The 27327-nt window shown below is 44.4% G+C and overlaps 1 protein-coding gene across 1 annotated transcript in view; it reads right to left on the bottom strand.

Moving 5' to 3' along the window:
- Positions 1–27327, bottom strand: part of LOC126474756 (fibronectin type 3 and ankyrin repeat domains protein 1-like) — a 165248-nt gene that overhangs the window by 97515 nt on the left and 40406 nt on the right. The window contains exon 4 of the mRNA XM_050102233.1: positions 10144–10225. Within this exon, the coding sequence (XP_049958190.1) occupies positions 10144–10225 (82 nt within the window). The remainder of the gene's footprint in view (positions 1–10143; positions 10226–27327) is intronic.

The raw sequence follows: 27327 nt of genomic DNA, 5'->3' as shown, positions 1-27327 counted from the left end.
TCTAAAATTAAATGTAAATGAAGTACGTCTGTCAATACATAGCGCAAAAGCACTATTTTTCTGGTCTGACGGTATAGCATACCACTGTACTCGAAGGCATCCAGTCACTTCGAACTACATATACTACAATGGCAGTGCGTTTGCTCTGTGCTCCGTATGTCTGCATATGTGCGTGTACCATGAGAAACAGCCTACTGTACCACTTTCGGTATTCATGAGCTGTTTGAATAGCCCATCTCCCACTCTATCAAACTGATTGACTAATTAATAAAATCGATATCCTACAGTTTACCTTGGTTGATAGTGGAAATATTGTTTGATTGGCAGGAAATCGACTGCAGTGTGTGGAATAGTGATTAAACAGTTTATGGGATACAAGGCAGTGTGTGGAACTGCAGCACTCTTCTTATCCCGAGACACATAATACGGCGATGATACTTTCGTTGTGTGGAGCCATGGTGAAGAACAGTTCGGTGACTTCTTACGACACCTGAACAGCCTCCGTGCCAACATAAACTTTACCATGGAAGTAGAAAAGGACAAAAAACTGTCATTTCTAGATGTGCTGATCACAAGGGATGGCGAAAACCTGGGACACAGCGTGTATAGAAAACCGACACACACGGACCGTTCGTTACCTGCACAAACTATCAAACCACCAACCGAGCCAGAAAAGAGGCATGATTAATACGCTCGTAACGCGAGGATGAATATATGAGCCGCAGCACCTCAGACGCGAAATGCAACACCTGGAAACTGTTCTGAGGAGCAATGGGTACTCCACAAATTATATTAGAAGTGTAACAGAGGCAACCACTTGGCAAAGTAAGAAATCAGAAAAAGAAATGTCGGGTACGGCCTTTCTGCCATACATTCCCATAGTGACGAACGGAATCGGCCATATATTGCGCAAACACGGCGTAAAGACGAATTTCAAACCGGCACGGATGATCAAAGAGTGTCTTAGATCGGCAAAGGAGAAAAAGGGGCTCACTTGCAATGTCAGCAATATACCGCATACCGTGCACATGTGGAAAAGTTTATGTCGGAATGACTGGACGATCAATCAACACCAGGATCAAAGAACATAAGCGACATTGCAGGTTGGGGTAGGTGGAGAAATTGGCCGTGGCAGAGCACGCACTGAGTGAGACGGACCACGTAATAAAATTCGCCGTCACGGACGTTCTGGCTGTAGAGCAGTACTATCACACCCGCTTGTTCAGAGAAGCTGTAAAAATACAAAAACACGCGAACAGCTTCAACAAGAAAAGAGGAAAGCCTTAAGGTAAACAGATCCTCGCTTCCCGTACTGCAGTGAACGACCGTCGCAAGCAGCAAGAGGAGAACCGCACCGGAAATGACCGCGGAGAAGCCCTCGGACGTTGGCGCGCCAGGTACATATAGTCCGCGGCCGCCAGCTCGGCTATCTCACGAATAGGACTTTCTCCGTCAAAGTAGAAACTGCTACCTCCACCAGAAGGCGTATTCATGCTGGGGTGCCACAGGGATCGGTCCTGGGGCCCGTATTGTACAGTTTATACACCGCGGACACTCCAACGGCCCCCCTGGTGCACACCGCACAGTACGCTGACGATACAGCCTTCTACACGAGAAACGCGAACAAGGACCTGGTCATCCGTAGGCTACAAAAGGTTTTAGATGACACAGAAACTTGGGCCCGTCGCTGGCGCGTCACCATCAACTCTGAGAAGACGCAGGCAATGCTGATTACCCGCAGGCTCGGAAGGCGCGATCCTCCTCAACGTCCGCCCCTCCACCTCCACCTAAATGGAACCCAACTCCCCTGGCGCAGAACCGCCAAGTACCTTGGCGTAACCTTGGACTCACGTCTTACGTAGAAACCCCACATAGACGAGGTCCACAGGAAGGCCTGCGCCAGAATGTCCATCCTATATCCCATCCTGAACACAACCAGCTCCCTACCCTGCCCAATAGCAGTAAATGTGTACCAGGCCCTGATCCGGCCAGTAATGGAGTATGCGTGCCCTGTCTGGGGATACGCGGCAAAGCAGCACCTGGACAAACTCCAGAGGCTGCAGAACCGCGCCCTCAGAAGGGCACTGCACTTACCTCTTGGATTCCCTACAGACGACTTGCACGCCGCAGCCGAAATCCCACTCCTGAGAGAGCGTTTCCAGGATCTGGCAAGGGCCTTCTATGAGGGTTCTTCCAGATCCGGAAACGCGCTCATCCACTCCCTAGGTCGGTATGACATGTCCCGCGATAAGCACAAGCGCCCTATGACGATCTTCGACGACTAAGTCGAAGAGAAAATCCCAACACCCAATCCATCATCCTGTTCCTTCCCATATAACACCAAACTTCTCGCCTACCTCAGGCAAGTACCAGACACACTCACAACAATCATCACAAAGCACAGACACCAAAAAACTATAGAAAGATCACACACACACGTTCACAGGGGAGTAAAAGCCGAAAGGCTACAGACTCCCCCTCACACTTCCCCAAAGAGGGGAAAGCAACAGATGAGAGCAGCAGCTCGGCTCCAGTTCACCACTGGCAGTGGAAGGTGAAGCTTTGACAATGCCAGCCACTCGTGCTGGCGAAACGTCAGTAAACTCACCAGATGAACGTCGGCCGAAGAACCCGAGACAGAAGCCAATAGGCAGTTTGTCATATTTACACTGTTACATTTCGTGTTAAATATATGTCACGCGGGAAATACCCCGGCCTTCTTCCTCCCTGGCCCAGTTTCTTTCTTTGTGGCACGTCGAGTCGTCAGCAGGTGAGAGGCCATGCTGCCTCCGTCCCTGAGCCATCTGCGACGTACTCGTCGTCATGATTCTGGTCTGCCACGTCTGAGCATCACGTGGGAAGATCGCCGCCCTGTGCACCAAGCACTTCGTAAACGTATCACATCTGGACTTGTCATCCGAGAACAAGCAATACACTCAGTGCAACATTCAATATCCTGTGTCATCCTGCGCTACTGGTCAGAGAGGATGTACATGGGATTAGTTCGGACGTCAACTCCATGCCATTGGCAGTACCAAGGATATCAAGGACCAGTTTCAACAGTTGTGGGGCAGCTAACCTCAATATTATGCATCCAGACTAGGTAGTTACCGTCCCATGCATATGCTGCCGTTAACCCCACAACACAGACGCTGGTTCGTGTCCTGACTGGAAGCATTGACTGCTGATGAATGTAGTCATTCTGTGTTCAGCAATGATGGTTCAAATGGCTCTGAGCACTATGGAACTTAACATCTGAGGTCATCAGTCCCCTAGATTTAGAACTACTTATACCAAACTAACCTAAGGACATCACACACATTCATTCCCGAGGCAGGATTCGAATCTGCGACGGTAGCGGTCGCGCGGTTGCAGATTGAAGCGCCTAGAACCGCTCGTCCACACCGGCCGGCGTTCAGTAATGAACTGCAGTGCTAGATTACCCTGGCGAGTATAGCGGCCACCAGGTGAGAGGTCCCATTCTGACTGTGTTTTTGAGAGGAACGACGGTGTTACTCCCTGCTATCGTGGTGTGGAGAGCCATCGAGTATGACTTCAGGTCACAGGTGATAGTGATTCAGGGAACTCTAACCGCACAGCTGTGCGCCATGAATATCCTGCGTCCTCAAGTTTTACGTCTCATGCGACAATATCGTGGTGCCATTTTTCAACAGAACAATGCTCGTCCACCCGTGCCACGTGTCTCTATGAGCTGTCTGCTTGATGTTGAGGTAGTGCTGTGGCAAGAATAATCCCCAGGCCTGTTCCCGACAGGACATGCGTAGGACTAGTTCGGATGTCAACTCCATGCCAGTGGCAGTACCCAGGATATCAAAGACCAGTTTCAACAGTTGTGGGGCAGCTAGCCTCAGCATTATGCAGCTTTATGACACTGTTCCCACCCAAATAAGTGGATACATCCAGGCCAGAGCGGTTGCAACGTCATACTTATGAATCGGCTTATGTTGCACCATTCTTATCCATCATCAATCAGAGATCATTGGAACAGCGGAAAGTTCCGCGGGACTGGAAGAAGGCCCAGGTCATAGCAATCTATAAAAAGGGTAGAAAATCGGATGCACATAATTACCACTGGCCAATTTCACTCACATCGATTTGTTGTATAATAATGGAACATATTTTGTGTTCAGACATAATGATCTTTCTAGACTCTGAGAAGCTCATCTGCAGAAACCAGCACGGTTTTAGGGAACAGCGGTAATGCGAGACACAGCTGGTCCTCTTTGTGCATTGTACACAACAGGCTCTAGATACCGGCTCCCATGTCGATGCCATATTTCTATACTTTCGAAAGGCATTCGACTCAGTTCCGCACTGTCACTTGCTCCAGAAAGTGCTCGCTTACGGTCTTTCCGGTGACATATGTGGTTGGATAGAAAGTTTTCTAACAGACAGAGAGCAGTATGTCGTCCTGAACAGGGTCACTTCAACAGAAGTGCCCCAGGGCAGCGTAATAGGTCCGCTGTTTTTTACGATTTGCATAAACGATCTGGTTGATAGTATTGACAGCGGCATTAGACTGTTTACCGATGATGCTGTAGTCTACAGGAAAGTAGTATCACACGAAAGTTGTGAACAAATCAATGAAGATTTACAGAAAATAAATGCGTGGTGTAATGACTGTCAGTTATCTCTCGATATTAGTAAGTGTAACCTACTGCGTATAACAAAGCGAAAATCCTCATTAATGTACGAGTACAAAATAAATACCCAGTCTTTCGCAGTGGTAACATCCGTCAAGTATCTGTGTGTGACTATCCGAAATGATCTCAAATGGAATGGTCAGATTACACAAGTAACGGGTAAGGCGAATTCTAGATTGTGGTTTATTGCTAGAATCCTCAAGCGATGCAATCCTTCAACAAAGGAAATTGCTTACAATACTTTAGTTCATCTATTCTCATAGTATTGTTCATCTGTATGGGACCCTTACCAGTAGAGTCGATTTAAGAGATTGAGAAGGCCCAAAGAAGAGCGGCAAGATTCGTGACTGGTACATTTAGCCATCGCGAGAGCATTACAATCTCATACAAAGTTTGATAGACGATGCACTAAACGGAAGGGGCTGCTCACTAAATTCCAAAATCCGATCTTCGCCGAGGATATATAGCATATATTGTTACCACCAACTTTCAAATCGCGCAATAATCACCATTCAAAGATAAGGTAAATTAGAGCTTGTACTGAGGCGTTCAGACAGTCTTTTTTTTCTCGCGCGCGATCCGGGAGTGGAACAGAGGAGGGGGGGGGAGGGGGGGGGGGTAAGACGTTGGCGCGAATTGTGCCCTCCATCACACACCGCTTGGTGGCTAGCGGATTATATATAAAAAAGTGCTTTGTAACTTTGCCTCGATGTTGTAATCACTGACACAACAAACATCGTTTACTCCCTCAACCTGTGATATCTGATTTTGTTTCCTCCCCCGCCCCCCCCCCCCCCCCCCCCCCCGCCCATCCCCGCCCCCATTTGCATGCTTCACTTTTTTCGTCAGGCGGTGTAAGCTGCTTTTGCTTTAACGACTTTAGCCTCACCTGGTATTTAACACAAATAAACGATTTCTGTGACGTCCCTTATGCATATATAGGAATGGATGAACTTCAAGCTACGCAGTAAATTTTCTATATCGTCTTGTCTCCCCGATATCCTTGACGGCTATGTAATCATGCAAAACACTGAATAGAAATACAACTCCATTTAACATGTTCTGAGTGCTACAGGTTGACCTCGGTTTCTCATATAATATCAGAATGATATCAGAATAACCTAGCATAAGATAAATTAGGCTTTGTGTACCAATTCATTAATGAATCATTAAGTCACTTGGTCTGTTAGCTTCATTACCGTGTAGTGTATGGCATTAACCAAAACTCTGGTATTTAACAGTATTGAAATTCGACAACATGGTAGTGATTCATAAACAACCATCGAATCTTTCCAACGGCAGTTGCCAGGTTCCCTTCATTGAAGGTGGACGAACAATTTGATGGAAACAATAGTTCAATATTCCACATCTTTCTTGCAATTCAAGAAATTAACCGCAATTGGCTTCCAGATGCTCAACGAGAATTTCACGGGACTCTTATGCTTAGTATGCAAACATCCATGAAACATAAGACAGCACGTAGGTACGATATTAAATTACAGTATTACACACACAGAAGAAAACGTTTCCCCATCTACATCTACCATAACATTCCGGAAGCCACCTAACAGTATGTGGTGTTCTTTGTTAATCACTAGCATTTATTCCTTTTTCTGTTCTAGCAGGAAACTCGATTCTCTCTAGTTTCACCACCTTTGCATTTTCACGAGATGTACGTAGGAGGAAGCAATATATTGGTTGACCTTACTAAGACTGCTCGCTCTCGGGATTTTAACAGTAAACCACACCGGGATGCATAACGCCTCTTTTTCAACTTCTGTCAATCTATAATGCTCTCGTGGTTACTAAATGAACCCGTGACGAAACATGTTGCTCTTCTTTGTATCTTTTCCATTTTCTATTTCAGTACATTTTAGAGGTACCAAACTGAAGAGCAGTATTCGAGTAGCGGCGGACGTGACTGTGACGTCTGCCTTGCACACTATTGCTTTTATGTGATCAATCCGCTTTAAGTCATTCATATGGATACTCGCAGATACGTAGTGACTTCAGAAAGTAAATTACGCATGTCAACCTATGTTTAGACCATTGTGCAACAAGAGAGGCGCATTGTCAGAAGCGAATCACAAGGTATAAGTGTCCTGCAGGCACAGTTATGGCGCGGCAACTGGAAACTTACTCCGAAGTTGAAGTACGCAGAATAGTATGATATTAGTGGACAATACGTCTAAGTAGGACGCAGATTCACCGCAAAATTCTGGCGGTAAGGACTAAATACAATATCACGTCCCGGGTTGGTGAAATAGAACTAATAATTTGACCAAGGCCGCACACACGTAGCTGATGCTGTAATTCTTGAAGTTTTCTCGGCATACCGAATATTCTGTGAGGTTTCAGGATGGCAGCTGGAACATGTTGACTTCTTGCCACAATATTTCGGCTGACAACCGTCCAGCCATCTTCACGTGTCCGCCACTGGAGAGTGCTAGTTTTTCTTCCTTTATTGTGATTTCATTTCCCTACCCCATATGGGGAGGGGAGGGCTGTCAGTGGCACAATCTGCCACTCTTCAGCGGAGTGACAAGACAACTAAGACAAGAATAAAATGTTACAGATAAGGCGATGAAAAAAGGGGACATAAAACAGAGTAAGGGGAGATAATGGAGGTAAAAATAAACTGACATGGAGACATTCATGGATGGATAATTAAAAAAGTCGACATAAAGTTTAAAAAAAGCACAGTTGGGGAGTCTCAAAACACAAAGAAGACACTGAAGGCACACCCACGGGTTAAAAGTCGGCCACAGTATTAAAAACACTCTAGAACAGCACACTTTAAACCCACTTGGAGCACACACAATGAAGAATAAAACTGCCAGGTGGGACCTGCTGAGGAAGAGGCTGGAGAGGATGGAAAAGGAGGGGAGAGCAAGGTGCAGCAGGGGAGGGGGCAAGATGAAAAGAGGAGGGGCATCAGTGGGGACACCAAGAGGTAGGAGATGGTGGGGCAGGAGATGAAGAGGGAAGACAAGGCAGGAGGAAGTGCAGAGACACTGAAGGAGAGCACAGGAGAGGGAGGGGGAGTAGGAGGGGAAAGCCAAAGGGAGGGAGAGGAGAGGGAGTTCTAAGGAGAAGGCAGGAGGAAGATGGGATTAGAGTTGGTAGGAAGGGTAGATGTCAGGGCGAAGCTCATCATCCGGGAGGGGTAGATGGTGGAAGGCGCATTGGGAAAGGAGGTGGAGGGTGTGGAGATGGAGAGAGGGTGGGACACACCAGTACAGGTGCGGCAGCAGGCTGGGGGTGGAGAGGAAGGGAGACTCCAGGGGGTGAGGGGGAGCAATGCGGCAGACAATATATAGTGTGCGGATGTGTTCAAGGAAAAGGAGAAGGTGGGGGAAGGGGATGAAGCCGTAGAGGATGCGCATGGGGGACGGAAGGCGGATCCAGAAGGCAAGGCAGAGCACATTGTGTTCAAGGATTTGGAGGGATTTATAGAACCTGGGTGGAAATCCAAGCCACACAGGCGTAACAGGATCAAGGATTTGTAGGTGTGAAGGATGGTGGAAGGATGCAAACCCCATGTCCGGCCACACAGGAGTTTCAGGAGGCGGAGTCCATTGTGAGCTTTGTGTTGGATGGTAAGGAGATGGGGAGTCCAGGTGAGGTGGTGGTCGAGGGTGAGGCCAAGGTATTTGAGGGTAGGAGTGAGGTGGATAGGACGGCCATAAATGGTGAGGTAGAAATCATGAAGACGGAAGCAGCAGGTGGTGCGGCCTATAATGATCGCCTGGGTCTTGGAGGGATTGATACAGAGGAACCACTGGTTGCACCAAGTAGTGAATTGGTCAAGGTGGGTTTGGAGGGTGCGTTTTGACTGTTGAAGGATAGGATAAAGGGCTAGGAAGGCGGTGTCATCAACAAACTGGAGGAGATGAACAGGCGGGGGAGGTTTGGTCATATAAGCAGTGTACAGCAGATAGAGGAGAGGGGAAAGGAAAGAGCCTTGGGGCATGCCGGCAGAGGGATAGAAAGTACGGGGGTTGGAATTGTGAATAGTCACATAGGAGGGACGATGGGTGAGGAAAGAAGCAACGAGACGGACGAAGTTGATAGGGAGAGCATAGATCTGGAGTTTGAAGAGGAGCTCGAGATGCCAGACATGGTCGTAGGCGTTCTGGAGGTCAAGGGAAACGAAGATAGTGGAGCGATGGGAGTTCAGTTGGAGGGAAAGAAGATTGGTAAGGTTAAGGAGATGGCCGGCGGCGGAGAAGGAGGGCCGGAAGCCACATTGGGTAAGGGGAAGGAGGTGGTTCTGGTTAAGGGGAGAGTGCTAGTTCACGGTGTCGGCTTTATACCAAAAATTACAGCGGAAACGCATGCGCATTGGCGACCGTCACGGGAGCGTCCTCTACTGAAATGTAGCAGTCTGCAGTGGCGAACACTCATCTGAAGATGGCTGGACGGTTTCCAGCTGAAATATTGTGGCAAGAAGTCATCAGGCTGCAATCCCGAGACCTCATAGAATAGTGGATGACGCTGATCCGCAAGTGCAGATCTTGCAGAGTGTCATTTGCATCACTTCAGGCAGCTGAAAAAACATCTTGAGGGGGGGGGGGGAGGGGGAAATTTTACAACAATGATGACGTTCACATAACGGCCCTCGAATGCCTCTGTAACCGAGGAGTGGATTTCTGCCTGAGGAACTAAACAATTCGTAAAATGTTCCGACCATTCTTTACAGGGACTTGGTGTCTGCGTTGAAAATAGTGTCATGTAACTGTGCCACTTTGAAGTGTATTCTAGCATTCAATAAAAGTTACTTGGCCTGCCATAATAACGAGTAACTTCCTTTTTGAAGCCTCCTCGTTCTTAACGATGTGACTGTTTCCACTGATTATTTGACAATCGTTTAATCAAACAATAACGTGCTTCTGCGCCAATTTATGCAAAATACGTTAAATTTGTTTACGCTGGGGGCCAACTGCCAGTTGATCATCTCTAACCCCCCCCCCCCCCCCCCCCCCACTTCCCTTCATTTCGCCACAGTTTTCTAGCGTTGCAGCTTCCCTTTATACATCTGTATCATCCGTGGACTGCCTCATGAATCTTATGAAGCTTCTCATATTATCGACCCGTTCATTCGCGTATATTGTGAACAGTAATGGTCCCATATCACTTCCTTGGAGTACATCCAAAGTTATTTTCAGGTCTGAAGATATCTCTCCTTTAAGAATGACATGCTGTCTTCTATTTACTGGGGATAATTGCTTCCAATACTAAAGCTGGTCTGATATTCCTACAAACTCACAAATGTTTCATGGGGCGCCAGCACAGAACTGGTCAAACGCCTTCCAGAAGTCAAGAAATACGACGTAAAGATGGAACTACCACATATTCTGTCTGAGATTTACTGGATTCTGACGGGCATCACTACTCGAAACGTTTTTATTAGAAGTTGGAATATTAGGATTTACAGAAAATATTTTTGTGTTTATTACTTTGAAATACGAAGATTTACCTGGATGCGAGCACTTTCTTGACGACGGCCGTCTTGCCAGCAGCCACTGCACGCTCGAGTTTCACCACCGCCACCTGGTCCTCTGCAACAGCGAGTGATCACGTTATGGACAAATACGCTAAAGCGTCAAAGAAAGAGGTACAGACATGCGTATTCAAAAAATGCTCAAATGTGTGTGAATTTCTAAGGGACCAAACTGCTTAGATCATCGGTCCCTAGACTTACACACTACTTAAACTATCTTATGCTAAGAACAACACATACACGCATGCCCGAGGGAGGAATCGAACCTCCGGCGGGAGGGGCCCCGCAATCCGTCTGACTTTTACTGTCTTTGATGCAGAACTGTTTGCGATCTTGCGGGCACTGGAGCACATGAGACACTCTTCCTCTCCTAAATTTCTTGTCTGTTCCGATTCACTCAGCGCCCTTCACTCATTGCAACGTTTGTATCCGGCAGACAAAATTGTCCAGACCATCCAGGATGCCCTCCTCCGACTACAGCGACTGGGGAAGGTTGTAGCTTTCTGCTGGGTTCCTGGGCATGTTGGCATTGCTGGGAATGAAAGGGCAGATCTCGCAGCCAAGGAGGCGTGTCTTGCCCCACAAATATCCCAGTGTGCTATCCCCTTGCACGCACTCACCTCACTGTTGAGCTCACGGGTCATGCGTCGGTGGGAGGATGAGTGGCTGGAAGTGACTGACAATAAGTTCCATATAGTCAAGCCCACAACGCGTGTGTGGTGTACTTCCTTTCAGCCCCATCGACGGGACGAGGTTCTCCTCACTCAGCTTCGAATAGGCCACAGCCCTATGACGCACGGCTTCCTGCTCCGGCGAGAGGACCCTCCAATGTGTGGTGCTTGCGGCGTCCAGGTCACTGTGCGCCACGTTTTATTGGATTGCGTTTTATTTTCTGACCAGCGGGTCGCGGCTGACTTGCCAGCGGACCTGTCATCTCTTTTAGGCAACACTCGGACGAATGTGGCTAAAGTTTTAAAGTTCTGTGCCCTGTCAAATGTTTTTACAAAGATTTTAGGGAGAGGATTTTAATTTGCTCACTGTGTGACAAGCTCGCCCATATTTTATGTAAGTGGCCAGCCAATAACAATTTCCTGTGACATTCTTGTTGCTATGTTTCCCCTTTCCTTAGGTTTTACTTTCTTATGTAGCATTTTCCTTCTTTTCCTGCTTTCTTTGAGTGTGTGCTTTAGTTTTCTTAGGTCTGTCCGCATTCGTTCCTTTTAATGTGTGTCAGGGCGCTGATGACCTCGATGTTGAGCGCCCATAAGCTCCAACACACCACCACCACCACCACCACCGCAATCCGTGACAGGACGCCTCAAATCGCGCGGCCACTCCGCGCGGCACGCGTATTCAAATGCAGAGATATGTTAACTGGCAGAGTACAGCGCTGCGGTCGGCAACGCCTGTATAATACAACAAGTGTCTGGCGCAGTTTCTAGACTGGGTACTGCTGCTACAATGGCTGGGTTTGAAGCTTTAAGAGAATTTGAACGTGGTGTTTTAGTCGGCGCACGAGCGATGGGACACAGCATCTCCGAGGTAGAGCTGAAGTGGGGATCTTCCCGTGCGACCATTCACGAGTGTATTGTGAATATAAGAAATCCGACAAAACATCAAATCTCCGGCCAGAAAAAGACCTTGCAAGAACGGGACCAACGACGACTGAAGAGAATCATTCAACGTGACGTAAGTGTAACCCTACCGCAAACTGCTCCAGATTTCAGTGCTGGGCCATCAACAAGTGTCACCGGAGCCGAATGCCCACTCTTGTACGCTTGATCACTGCGCGACACAAAGTTTTACGCCTCGCATGGGCCCGTCAAAACGACATTGGACTGTTGATGACTGGAAACTTGTTGCCTGGTCAGACGTTTCTTGTTTCAAATTGTATCGTACGGATGGACGTGTACGGGTAGGAGAAAATCTCACGAATCCATGGACACTGCATGTCGGCAGGGGACTGTTCAAGCTGGTGGCGGCTCTGTAATGGTGTGGGGCGTGTGCAGTTGGAGTGATGTGAAACCCCTAATACGTCTCGATAATACTCGGACAGGTGACATGTATGTAAGCATCCTGTCTGATCACGTGCATCCATTCATGCCCATTGTGCATTCCGACAGACTTGCGCAATCCCAGCAGGCAATGTGATGCCTTACGCAATGTCAGCAGGCAATGTGATACCTTACATGCCCATAATTGCTACAGAGTGGCTCCAGGACCACACTCCTGAGTTTAAACACTTCCGCTGGCCACCAAATTCCCCGACATGAACATTATTGAGCATATCTGTGATGCCTTGCAATGTTCTGTTCAGAAGAGATCTCCACCCCGTCGTACTCTTATGGATTTATGGACAGTCCTGCAGGATTCACGGTGTCAGTTCCCTCCAGCACTATTTCAGACATTAGTCGAGTCCAAGCCATGTCGTGTTGCGGAATTCTGTGTGTTTGAGGGAGCCCTACATGATATTAGGCAGGTGTACCAGTTTCTTTGGCTCTTCAGTGTATATCCTTCTGGCAGCTCACAGCTGTGTGTATGATGGGCTGCCAATAGTAGTACATGTTGTGCTGAAAAGTTTCTTTGCTACAGCACGTTACAAGCTGCTACCGGAAGAGAATACCAGAAGTTCAAAGAGATGAAAAGGTACGAGTTGTAACGTGTATTGCGGTCTGCTGAGAATGCATGTAAAAAGGAATGCTTCGTTGAGGCGAGCAGGCGTTGAAAGCGTGAAGGTCTGTAACGTGGGATGCTACGCCAAGTGATGCCGAAGTTAACGGGGAGATGGATAGGAAAAGCATTTGATGCAAGGCCGTAGAAACCATTAACAGACCGCGCGACCGCTATGGTCGCAGGTTCGAATCCTGGCTCGGGCATGGGTGTGTGTGATGTCCTTAGGTTAGTTAGTTTTAAGTAGTTCTAAGTTCTAGGGGACTGATGACCTTAGAAGTTAAGTCCCATAGTGCTCAGAGCCATTTGAACCATTTGAACCATTAGCAGATTGTAGGAAGGAGCATAAGAAAGCGAATTAAGGATATGTTAGGTGATGATCAGTTTGACTTTCGGAAAAGTAAGGACACCACAGAGGTATATCTGATGTTGCTATTGATAACGGAATAAAAAAAACATACATAGGATTTGTCGACCTGAAAAAGCGATAGACAGTTAAAAATGGCGCAAGGCGTTCGAAAATCTGAGAAAATTTTGAGTAAGCTATAAAGAAAGAAGGTAATATACAAAATGAACAAAACCAAGTTGGATAATATGAATGGAAGCGTAAAACCGTAGCGCCTCGGATTAAAAAAGATGGAAGACAAAAAAATGGCTCTGAGCACTATGGGAGTTAACTGCTGAGGTCATCAGTCCCCTAGAACTTAGAACTACTTAAACCTAACTAACCTAAGGACATCACACACATCCATGCCCGAGGCAGGATTCGAACCTGCGACCGTAGCTGTCGCGCGGTTCCAGACTGTAGCGCCTAGAACCGCTCGGCCAGTTTGAAGACAGGGGTGCAGTCTACCGTCCCTGCTATTCAGTCTACACATCGAGGAAGCACGGCGGAAATAAGAGAAAGGTTCAAGAGGAGGATTAAAATTTAGGGTGAAAGGATAACAGTGGTAGGATTCGCTGAAGACAGCAATCCCCAGTGAACGAGGAGAAGAAATAGAGGAAATACTGAATGGAATGAACAGTTCACAGAGAAAGTGAAGAAGAAATGCAGGAAGTGTTGAATGAAATGAACATTCTCGTGTGTAAAGAACATCCTCTGAAGGTAAAATGGAGGAAGACAGCAGTATCGAAGAGTAGAAGAAGTGAAGTAACTATAAATTTCACATCAAAATTGGGGACCACGTTGAAGACGAGGTTAAGCGATTCTGATAACTTGGAAGCAAAATAACACGTGATGGAGAAAGCAAGAAGGACATAAACAGCAGACTAGCACTGGCATAGAGGGCCGTTAGTATAAAACACCGGCCATAAACAGTGTCGTATGGTACTGAATTACAGACTGTGGAGAAACTGGAAAAGAATCGACGCATGTAATGTGGTGCCATAGAAAGATGTTTAAAATTAGATGGACTGATAAGACAAGGGAAGGGAAAGATGAAGCACACTGATAAGAAGAAGGGGCAAGATGATAGAACATGTATTAAGGCATCAGGGATTAATTTCTGTAATACTAGAGGAGAGGGGGGCGGCTGTAGAGAGTGAAAACCGTAGGGGAAGTCACAGATTGGAATACATACAACAGATGCTGAGGGGAGAGAGTGGTGCAAGTTCTACTCTGAGATGAAGAGGATGGCACATGACTGGTAATTGAAAAAAATAAAAAATAAATATGAGGTTCGTTTTCAAAAATCTGTTGATGTCGTGTGCACTAATTAATCTGTTAAGTGACTGATTTTAGCTAACCAGAATATTTTAAAGTTAATCAGGATATATGCTTATATGGTGCTAATTGACCCGTGGTCTAGGGGTGCCGGCATGGTAGCTCAGCGTGTTCGGACAGTGGGTTACGTACCCTCTGTAATAAAAAGACTGAGTTAATCGATCATCAACGAACTTAATCGGATGTCTTACGACGTCCGCCCCGAATAGATACAACGAACAAACGCGGACAAAATGAGAATTAAAAAAAAAAAAAAAAAAGGGTAGCGTCTTTGATTCATAATCAAAACGCCTTCGGTCGCGGGTTCGATCCCCGCCACTGCCTATATTTTGGTAAATAATCAGCATTGGCGGCCGAATACTTCCGGCATAAGAAGTCAGCCTCATTCTGCCAACGGCCTTGTCAAAGAGGGCGGAGGAGCGGATAGAGGTTCAGGGCACTCTCTTGTCCTAGGGGTGGGTAATTGCCCCTAAAGGCGGAAGAATCAGCAATGATCAACGACATGAGGATGCAGAAGGCAATGGAAACCACTGCATTAAAGACACGTAACGTGTATCCACAGGACATGTGGCCTGTATTTGAGGAAGTGTCATGATGATCTCTCCATTGGCAAAAGATTCCGGAATAGTCCCCCATTCGGATCTCCGGGAGGGGACCGCCAAGGGGGAGGTTACCATAAGAAAAAGATTGAATAATCAACGAAAGGATAACGTTCTACGAGTCGGGGCGTGGAATGTCAGAAGCTTGAACGTGGCAGGGAAACTAGAAAATCTGAAAAGGGAAATGCAAAGGCTCAATCTAGATATAGTAGGGGTCAGTGAAGTGAAGTGGAAGGAAGACAAGGATTTCTGGTCAGATGAGTATCGGGTAATATCAACAGCAGCAGAAAATGGTATAACAGGTGTAGGATTCGTTATGAATAGGAAGGTAGGGCAGAGAGTGTGTTACTGTGAACAGTTCAGTGACCAGGTTGTTCTAATCAGAATCGACAGCAGACCAATACCGACAACGATAGTTCAGGTATACATGCCGACGTCGCAAGCTGAAGATGAACAGATAGAGAAAGTGTATGAGGATATTGAAAGGGTAATGCAGTATGTAAAGGGGGACGAAAATCTAATAGTCATGGGCGACTGGAATGCAGTTGTAGGGGAAGGAGTAGAAGAAAAGGTTACAGGAGAATATGGGCTTGGGACAAGGAATGAAAGAGGAGAAAGACTAATTGAGTTCTGTAACAAGTTTCAGCTAGTAATAGCGAATACCCTGTTCAAGAATCACAAGAGGAGGAGGTATACTTGGAAAAGGCCGGGAGATACGGGAAGATTTCAATTAGATTACATCATGGTCAGACAGAGATTCCGAAATCAGATACTGGATTGTAAGGCGTACCCAGGAGCAGATACAGACTCAGATCACAATATAGTAGTGATGAAGAGTAGGCTGAAGTTCAAGACATTAGTCAGGAAGAATCAATACGCAAAGAAGTGGGATACGGAAGTACTAAGGAATGACGAGATACGTTTGAAGTTCTCTAACACTATAGATACAGCAATAAGGAACAGCGCAGTAGGCAGTACAGCTGAAGAGGAATGGACATCTCTAAAAAGGGCCATCATAGAAGTTGGGAAGGAAAACATAGGTACAAAGAAGGTAGCTGCGAAGAAACCATGGGTAACAGAAGAAATACTTCAGTTGATTGATGAAAGGAGGAAGTACAAACATGTTCCGGGAAAATCAGGAATACAGAAATACAAGTCACTGAGGAATGAAATAAATAGGAAGTGCAGGGAAGCTAAGACGAAATGGCTGCAGGAAAAATGTGAAGACATCGAAAAAGATATGATTGTCGGAAGGACAGACTGAGCATACAGGAAAGTCAAAACAACCTTTGGTGACATTAAAAGCAACGGTGGTAACATTAAGAGTGCAACGGGAATTCCACTGTTAAATGCAGAGGAGAGAGCAGATAGGTGGAAAGAATACATTGAAAGCCTCTATGAGGGTGAAGATTTGTCTGATGTGATAGAAGAAGAAATAGGAGTCGATTTAGAAGAGATAGGGGATCCAGTATTAGAATCGGAATTTAAAAGAGCTTTGGAGGACTTACGGTCAAATAAGGCAGAAGGGATAGATAACATTCCATCAGAATTTCTAAAATCATTGGGGGAAGTGGCAACAAAACGACTATTCACGTTGGTGTGTAGAATATATGGGTCTAGCGATATACCATCTGACTTTCGGAAAAGCATCATCCACACAATTCCGAAGACGGCAGGAGCTGACAAGTGCGAGAATTATCGCACAATCAGCTTAACAGATCAAGCATCGAAGCTGCTTACGAGAATAATACACAGAAGAATGGAAAAGAAAATTGAGAATGCGCTAGGTGACGATCAGTTTGGCTTTAGGAAAAGTAAAGGGACGAGAGAGGCAATTCTGACGTTACGGCTAATAATGGAAGCAAGGCTAAAGAAAAATCAAGACACTTTCATAGGACTTGTCGACCTGGAAAAAGCATTCGACAATATAAAATGGTGCAAGCTGTTCGAGATTCTGAAAAAAGTAGGGGTAAGCTATATGGAGAGACGGGTCATATACAATATGTACAACAAGCAAGAGGGAATAATAAGAGTGGACGATCAAGAACGAAGTGATCGTATTAAGAAGAGTGTAAGACAAGGCTGTAGCCTTTCGCCCCTACTCTTCAATCTGTACATCGAGGAAGCAATGATGGAAATAAAAGAAAGGTTCAGGAATGGAATTAAAATACAAGGTGAAGGGATATCAATGATACGATTCGCTGATGGCATTGCTATCCTGAGTGAAAGTGAAGAAGAATTAAATGATTTGCTGAACGGAATGAACAGTCTAATGAGTACACAGCATGGTTTGAGAGTAAATCGGAGAAAGACGAAGGTAATGAGAAGTAGTAGAAATGAGAACAGCGAGAAACTTAACATCAGGATTGATGGTCACGAAGTCAATGAAGTTAAGGAATTCTGCTACCTAGGCAGTAAAATAACCAATGGCGGACGGAGCAAGGAGGACATCAAAAGCAGACTCGCTATGGCAAAAAAGGCATTTCTGGCCAAGAGAAGTCTACTAATATCAAATACCGGCCTTAATTTGAGGAAGAAATTTCTGAGGATGTACGTCTGGAGTACAGCATTGTATGGTAGTGAAACATGGACTGTGGGAAAACCGGAACAGAAGAGAATCGAAGCATTTGAGATGTGGTGCTATAGACGAAGGTTGAAAATTAGGTGGACTGATAAGGTAAGGAATGAGGATGTTCAACGCAGAATCGGAGAGGAAAAGAATATGTGGAAAACACTGATAAGGAAAAGGGACAGGATGATAGGACATCTGCTAAGACATGAGGGAATGACTTCCATGGTACTAGAGGGAGCTGTAGAGGGCAAAAACTGTAGAGGAAGACAGAGATTGGAATATGTCAAGCAAATAATTGAGGACGTAGGTTGCAAGTGCTACTCTGAGATGAAGAGGTTAGCACAGGAAAGGAATTCGTGGCGGGCCGCCTCAAACCAGTCAGTAGACTGATGACAAAAAAAAACAGTATCCCATATTTTTAAAGGACATGGTACTAGTGAAAATAAGTATTAGTGGAAACAAGTACTTTCAGACATGTGGACCATTCTGCCTTATGATAGCTGTCTGTCTATAGGAGGTGCTCGATGCCCCTACCCTTACACTCTCTTCCGCTCTCTACTCCAAAGGCTCACCATCTAGTGCGAATTCAGCTGATTGCCAGTGAAACCACCTGCATGGGACTCAACCTCATGTGACGCCCAACATGTCGATGTGTGTGGAATACACCAATGCTTTTAAATGTCCCCAAGGCAACAGATCTAAGGTCAGGTGAATGGAGACGCCATGCTACTAGAGCTCCTCGACCAATCCATCGCTGTAATTAATGGTTTGTGTCCCTTGTTTTGCCGCAAGGGTAACGTTCTTCAGTAGCCGTTTGTAGATGACTCATAACTGTTATTTTAGTAATTCGAAAAATCTGATGACAGACCTATGGAGAAGGTGCAGTTACCATTTTAGTGGTTAACTGTGAAATTGCTTTTATCTCAAAGAATTGCGGCTTTACAAACCTACCTCCATTACCCATCATAGTGATTGGTTGAAACGTCGTCGCCTATAGTAATAACAATAAATAAAATAGCCTCAGGCTGCAGTTATGGCTACAAGTTTAATAATGATCCTTATAATAATAATACTTCATAATAATCATTCGTCAACTTTTGACGTTGTTATAATTACATACTTCCGAAATTATGATTAAGTAGGCTAGGAAACACAGAATAATGTTTTATTGTATCCTATTGCCTCTTCAGTTTAATCGTACTAGTCGCAACTGCATGACTCTTTTATGTACTTCTTTTCATTTTTTTCTTTCATTCTCTTTGTAAAGGTTCTTTAATCTTGAATCTAAATGTGGAAACCAATATTACATAATGATGTGTCACACGTAAGGTGAAGAATGCTACTGCATTACTATCTGCATTAGAATCTGAAGACAGTACAGAAGCGCCGGAAATTCTAAGGCCTGACGCTACGAAAAATTTTCAGTACTGTTTTTGAGAGAACAACTGAAATTTGTCGGCACCTGGATATCTTAGTCTTTGGTCCTTGGATGGTTGTCAACCAAAAGGACAGACAAAACTACTTGATATGTGATCCTGATGGGTGGTTTTTATCCCATTTTTATGTTCTTTTATAACAGACTTAATGTTTTAGTGAACATAAGAATGTGGAGCTGAACACGTTCTTGCTGAATTACACTTGTGGAGAAGGAAATCTGTGAAAGAAGACTACAAAGTTACATCTTCCAAGGAAGCACTGCAATTATGCAACGAAGATATTTATCCAAATATTAACAACATTCTGAACCCACCAAGGTAGCCGAGAGTGCTAACGCACTGCTTGCTGGACTCGGGTAGACACGCTGGCCCCGGTTCGAATCTGCCCGGCGGAGTAACGACTAGGGCGGGTTGCCAGCCAGCCTGGATGTGGTTATTAGGCGGTTTTCCACATCCTGCTAGGTGAATACTGGGCTGGTCCCCACGCTCCGCCTCGGTTACATGACTCATAGACATTTGTAATTCGTTCGTACTATTCCGTGTATTACATTCGATGCAAACAGTTGGGGTACTCACATTCCGTCCCAGGGGGGTACGGGGTGGCGACATTCAGAGCATCTGGCCACTCCTTAAAATCAATACGCCAAATCCGGTTACTCATAACAGCATACCTCGCAAGTCGGGATAAATGCTTAGAAAGAGAGAGATTAACAACCTTCTGAAAATAATGTAACTACAGCCGTAGCACAGAGCCCATTCTCCACTTTAAACAACATCAAAACATACTTGCGAAGTTCAACAGGACAGGGAAGTTTTGACGTTTAGAGTTTCACATTAAATCATAATTATAGCAATTATTAGATTATTATTCATATACATTTACTAGTTCTAAAAGAAGTAATGTATACAGCCGTGTTAGTCGAAGTATGTTGATAACTGTGTTTTATCCTTGCAGAGGCTATTAATTGATCTGCCATCTTGTGCATTCAGATGTGCGGATACGTCGTTGTAGGGAAGATACTTATTACTTGCTGGTACCTTTGTTTTACCTGTAATTATTTTAAGTTATGATTTATTTATTTGTTCGTCTGTAGAACAATATACTTGGTACGGATATCGTCAAACTTTGTAGAGTGCACGCAGAATAACATGGCCGGTAGATGTGCAATCGGCAGAGCACATTTGGGGAGGGTGGTAATGCTGTGGGCAGGCCCTGTTGGACAAATGCCTAGCGCTGGAAGGGAGTCTCAAACCATGTATGATATATGAGGCGCCTTGTGGATATTCTGTTCTGGCTTTATCACTGGCGCATCGGATCGCAAATGGGTGTGATACATCAGATCAGTTTTCTCGAGATTGGTGACGGATAAGAGACCTCTAACCAAAGCCTAAGGAAAAATTAAATGTATTATCTAAATTTGATACACAGCAACATATTATGTGATATGCACCAAATACAAAATCGTAGCGATCCCTATTTTTCATTGTAAATTGTTTCGAATTTCAGTCAGTGTCTTCCTTAAATGCAAATATCAGAACTACTGTGACAAAATAATTATCGAATTGATGGGCACGTCGTCATGAAGTCGACATACTGGGTGATCAAAAAGACAGTATAAATTTGAAAACTTAATAAACCACGGAATAATGTAGATAGAGAGGTAAAAATTGACACACATGCTTGGAATGGCATGGGGTTTTATTAGAACAAAAAAAAGTTCACAAAATGTCTGACAGATGGCGCTGGACAGCAAACCGTCAGTGACTGCGCATGACAATCGTGTATAAAAGGAGCTGTAATGAGAGAGAAAATCAGATGCGCCAGCAGTCGCAGCATGTTGACGTTACCTGAAAAGGCGCTTTTAGTGAAGCTATATTATCAGAATGGGGAATGTGCTAGTTCAGCGTTACTATCCTATTGCCATAGGAAGGGGATTCGAACGGGTAAAGGTCCGTTGACAAATGCAGCTGTGGCGAGAATGATTTCGAAGTTCGAAGCCATGGGCTGTTTAGACGATAGACCCCGTAGTGGCCGACCGAGCACAAGGCGTAATGGTGCTGAGACAGTTCAGGAAGAAATGGAGACTGTAGCGGGTTTGTCTATGCACGGGGAAGTCAGCGCTCGTGCAGTCGCACGTCGCACCGGCATTCCATACACTACTGTTTGGTTGGCACTTGGGCGTACCCTCCGATGCTATCCGTACAAAATCCATCGGCATCATGAACTGTTACCTGGCGATTTAGTGAAGCGGAGGGCATTTGCGGTGTGGGCGTTTCAAAAGATGGCGGAAGATGACGATTGGTTGAGTAACGCTCCGAGGGTCTGTCAACGCCCACAAGTGCAGAATTTGGGCTACCGAAAATCCTAGAACTGTCGTGGAAACTCCACTGCACGACGAGAAAGTCACGGTATGGGTTGGATTTACCACATCTACCGTTATCGGGCCTTTTTTCTTCGAGGAAATGCGTGATTGTGGTTTTGTAACTGCTACCGTGACGGATGAGAGGTACGCCGATATGTTACAGATTCGCATCATCTCCAGCCTGGCTGATAAACACCTGCTGGAACGTACGATGTTTATGGAGGATGGTGCTCCACCCCATATTGCTAGACGCGTGAAAGATCTCTTGCGCGCGTCGTTTGGTGATGACCGCGTGCTCAGCCGCCACTTTCGTCATGCTTGGCCTCCCAGGTCCCCAGACCTCAGTCCGTGCGATTATTGGCTTTGGGGTTACCTGAAGTCGCAAGTGTATCGTGATCGACCGACATTTCTAAGTATGCTGAAAAGACAACATCGGACGCCAATGCCTCACCATAACTCCGGACATGCTTTACAGAGCTGTTCACAACATTATTTCTCGACTACAGGTATTGTTGACGAATGATGGTGGACATATTGAGCATTTCCTGTAAAGAACATCATCTTTGCGTTGTCTTACTTTGTTATGCTAATTATTGCTATTCTGATCAGATGAAGCGCCATCTGTCGGACATTTTTTGAACTTTTGTGTTTTTTTGGTTCTAATAAAACCCCATGTCATTCCAAGCATGGATGTCAATTTGTACCGCTATCTACATTATTCCGTGATGTATTCAGTTTTTAAATTTATACTGACTTTTTGATCAACCGGTGTAAAGCTATAAGCAACGCAAAATGAAATTTTTGACGAACAATTTCTTTAAAACCGTTTGAGAAAGATTGTAGGGCTTGCACCTCGATTCTGTCATCGCAGCGCGCCCCGACCGGCCGGTAAAGGCCAAACAATGTCGGTCTCCCACTCCGAACAAACGAATGAATTCGCCCAGCGCTTTGGTCGAAAACTGGTCACTGCACGTTGGCCACCATATCCTGCGCGGACATTTTTTCTACAGTGCTCCTTATATTTAGTCCTAAAACACAAGAATAAACGCTTTGAGAAACACTTATCCTCAGACTGACTAATGATTTGTTCAAAAATGGTTCAAATGGCTCTGAGCACTATGGGACTCAACTGCTGAGGTCATTAGTCCCCTAGAACTTAGAACTAGTTAAACCTAACTAACCTAAGGACACCACAAACATCCATGCCCGAGGCAGGATTCGAACCTGCGACCGTAGCGGTCTTGCGGTTCCAGACTGCAGCGCCTTTAACCGCACGGCCACTTCGGCCGGCTACTAATGATTTGTCCCTTTATTCAGATACGTGACATGTTTTGTAAAGTGCTTTCTTTCCAGAGCAGTTATGCTGAGAAAGAAAGCATTTGGAGTTAACTGTCGCATAACATGCAGTTCATAGATGCTAAATACTCGCGATTTACGTTAACATCGACATGCGTCAAAATTTTTCTATTGCAGTGCTTTCGTCTCCATTCAGGTCTGTAGAGGGGCTCCATTCCAGCGCACGGATTTCTAAGCGTGGTCTTCTCGATCGAACGATCAGCAAGATAACATAACCTGTATTCCCACCAGCGTCCCGTGGGTTGAATGTGTCACGTATCTCGACCTGGTGAGAAGTTGCCACTTACTAACAAGATTTTCCGCCTACCTACTACTGTAAGTAGGCTGTTTAGGTTTTTTTATTGGTAACGCCACCTCTGTATGAAAATCACTGGCTGTGCTGTGTGCAGTCTGTGGCTAGTTTGCATTGTTGTCTGCCATTGTAGTGTTGGGCAGCGGCAGCTGAATGTGAACAGCGCGTAGCGTTGCGCAGTTGGAGGTGAGCCGCCAGCAGTGGTGGATGTGGGGAGAGAGATGGCGGAGTTTTGAAATTTGTCATGAACTGCTATATTTATATATGATGATATCAAGGTAAATACATTGTTTGTTCTCTATTAATATCTTTCATTTGCTAACTATCCCTATCAGTAGTTAGTGCCTTCCATAGTTTGAATCTTTTATTTAGCTGGCAGTAGTGGCGCTCGCTGTATTGCAGTAGCTTGAGCAGCGAAGATTTTTGTGAGGTAAGTGATTTGTGAAAGGTATAGTTTAATGTTAGTCAGGGCCATTCTTTTGTAGGGAATTTTGAAAGTCAGATTGCGTTGCGCTAACAAAATATTGGTTGTCAGTTTAAGCACAGTCATGTATAATAGTTCAAAGGGGACGTTTCATATGGCGACCCTGCCAGGATACCTCACTGGAATCTTCTGATTTTTTTCTTGTAGTTTGTGTAATTAGTGTAGCTATTGTTTATTGCTAGTGCGTAATTATAGAGAGAATTTCCTTTGTAGTTGTAGTTTTTCATTGTTGTACAGTAAAACAGGTGTGGCATGCATGTAGATTTGCACCAAGTATTTCGCAGCTGCAATTAACTAGATATTATTTTCAGTGCTATGTTAATGTGTTCTCTTATTTTTGATCTTCAAAATGTGTTTTTCTGTGTTGTCGTGTGAAATACTGTGATAATAATGGCGTGTGAAAAACGTAATACTAGGCTCCAAAGTAAACTGAGAAATGACAGTGAAAATGAAAGCAGTGTGTTAGCGCCACCGCGTAATGAATTAACTGATGTTCAAAGTAGTAATTTGGTAATTGTGCATAGGGAAATGGAGCGGGCTGCAAACAATGGTGTAGACAGTGAAACAGGTAGTGAACAGGGAAGCATTATCGATCGATCGGTCGGCAACAGATCGCCTCAGGAATCCGAAATAACAGGACACAATTTCGCAAATACTGTAGATTCAGGTTTTGGGTCATCACCGTTTTCTGAAATAAGTCAAGACACATTTTCTGCTTGTCAAAATGTGAATGTTGCCGGTGAAAATTCACTGCCGAAAAGCACTGAGGAACATGTTTCAGACACCAATGCATTGTTATTACAATTAATACAACAAATGGGACAAACACAGCAAAAGCTTCAAAAGTTAGACACAGTGGAACAAAATCTTAAAAAGTTAGACACACTGGAACAAAATCAGAGACAAACACAGCAACAGCTTCAAAAGTTAGACTCATTGGAACAAACTCTTGAACAAACGCGTGAAGATTTAACTACTGAGTTACATAACATTGAATCGAAATGTCAAAAAGTCTGTAATGACGTAAAAACTCAAATTTGTGAGCATTTCCAACCTATTTTTTCGCGTCATGAAAATGCATTACAGAATCACGAAGCAGCCATAAAAGAACTGCAAACTATTGTTCATGAAAATCACAACACCTTGCAAGCTAAAATTGACGCAGTTGCATCTACCGATTCGGTTACGCAACTTGCAAAAAGTCAAGAAAACTTAAAGGACACAGTAGATACGATTTCAACACAAATGGACACTCTGAAACTTGGTTCAGAAAAACACACTGAGGAAATGTGTTCACTATCGGAGAAAGTAGCCGAACTTTCGGATCAGGTCACTAACTTATCTACAAAGGTAGATGATGATCTGAATGACACAAGACCTGTAGCCTTCACTGACACAGAAGAGTATGAACAAATTAGAAAATTCAAACAGAATCAAAATCAAATCAATACACAGTACAAAAGAGAAATCCGGGAAGTACAAGATCAGCTGACACAGGTAATACAAGAATTACGTATTTCAGAGGATACTCACGCCCCAATACGGGAAGAGGGACACAAACACGGAACAGCCACAAAATAATAACACAGGGCATTTCGGAAGTTATGAAAAAAATTGGCAATGTGCACCGAATTTTGAGATGGAACGGCCGACACGACCTAACAATGACCGATATGCGACTCGCCGACATGATGATTTTGACTATAAGCTGTTCATTACTACACGTAAATTCAAAACATTTAAGAATTCTGGCAATGACATTCATCCACAAGCATGGCTCCATCAATTCTCGCATTGTTTTCCTCCCAACTGGTCGTTAGAACACAGATTAGAATTTATGTGTGGCTACTTGGAGAATGAACCAGCTGTAAGATTGATTTTAAAAAAGCTTTTGACAGTATCAACAGGGAATATTTATGGAAGTGCATGAGGCAGATTGGCATCCCTAACAAATTGATAAATTTAATAAAATCTTGCACTTTAAACTCAAAATACAAAATAAAAGTAGCTAGCAAACTTTCTGAAGACTTTGAGGTTAAAACTGGAGTCAAACAAGGGGATTCACTCTCACCAGTTCTTTTTAACATAGTAATCAATAGAATAATCCAAAAAGTAAAGCTACTACAAATTGGAGCACAACTGGAAAGCAAAATTAACATTGTAGCATACGCTGATGACATTGCATTATTATCTGACAGTGAGAATGATTTGAAGCTTCTTACAGCACAATTAATTAAAGCCACAAATGGCACAGGCCTCCAGCTGAATACAGACAAAACAATGTACTTTATCTTATCCCGCTATCCATCAAATAATAATGTACTGCAAATTAATAACACAGCTTTCACAAAGACAAATGAATTTAATTACCTTGGTACAATAGTAACCTCTGACAACTCCATAAAAATTGAAATAGAATCACGAATTCAGAAGGCTAACAAATGCTACTATAGTCTCTTGACAGTTTTCAAAAGCAAGTTAATATCTAGGAACACCAAACTACAAGTATACAAATCATTGATTATACCAGTACTCACCTATGGATCTGAAACCTGGACTCTCACAAAAAAAGAGGAAAACAGATTAAGAGTATTTGAACGAAAAATTTTGAGAAAAATATTTGGACCCATAAGAGATAGGATCAGTGATGAATGGAGATTGCTAAATAACAATGAAATTTACAAATTATATAAAGACTCCGATATAGTGGCCAAAATTAAAGCCAAAAGACTGAAATGGATAGGGCATGTCATCAGAGCACCACCAAACAGGACCATCAAGAAAGTGACTGAAGAGATTCCCACCGGAAGACGACCTCTTGGACGCCCACGCATGAGATACTTGGACAATATTCAAGACGATCTCAGAAAACTAGGACATGACAGACAGTGGCAAATTACTTGTAAAGACAGAGCAAAGTGGTTCAACATTGTCCATTCTGCAGCAAAAAGCCTTCATGGATTGTAATGCTTAATAATAATAATAATACTTGGAGAATGAACCAGCTGTAAGAATGCGATCGGTAATTCACGATTGCCACAGTGGAGAGTTTTACCATGCCTTCCTCTCAGCATATTGGTCTCAAGCCACACAAGACCGAGTAAAACATGGTATCATAATGATGAAACATTTCGAACAATCTGAAGTCTCCAGTCTTGTGAAATATTTTGAAGACATGTTGCACAAGAATCAGTACCTGTCAAACCCATACAGCCCCTCAGAACTCATCCGCATTTACTTAATCAAATTACCTGAACATTTACGACATATTATTTTGGCAGGACGTTGCAAAGACGACATTGGAGCATTTCAGGGACTCTTACAAGAATTAGAAATTGACACTGACAATCGCGGAACGCGAAACCAGTAACACAACAATTACAGGTCACATCCGTCGCAATTCCGCGATGAAAGAAGTAATAACTTGACACGACAAGGCTATTCTCACAACACAAATCGTGACCAAAACAGACACCACCCGTATGACAACCGTTGGCAGAGTAGTAATAACTACAGGGAAAGATCACCTAATGACTATCACAGAGACAATAAGAGAAACAGACAATATGGGAACCAAAATAAATACTATCAAGGGAGACAGAATAACTTTAGACGCAACGGACCAGCGCGCAGTTATGATTCAGGGAGAAACTCTCCACCACGTG

This window comes from Schistocerca serialis, chromosome 4 (genome assembly GCF_023864345.2).
Source record: "Schistocerca serialis cubense isolate TAMUIC-IGC-003099 chromosome 4, iqSchSeri2.2, whole genome shotgun sequence".
Taxonomy (NCBI): domain Eukaryota; kingdom Metazoa; phylum Arthropoda; class Insecta; order Orthoptera; family Acrididae; genus Schistocerca; species Schistocerca serialis.
The sequence above is the reverse complement of the archived record's forward strand: the minus strand, read 5'-3'. Positions and strand labels throughout refer to the sequence as shown.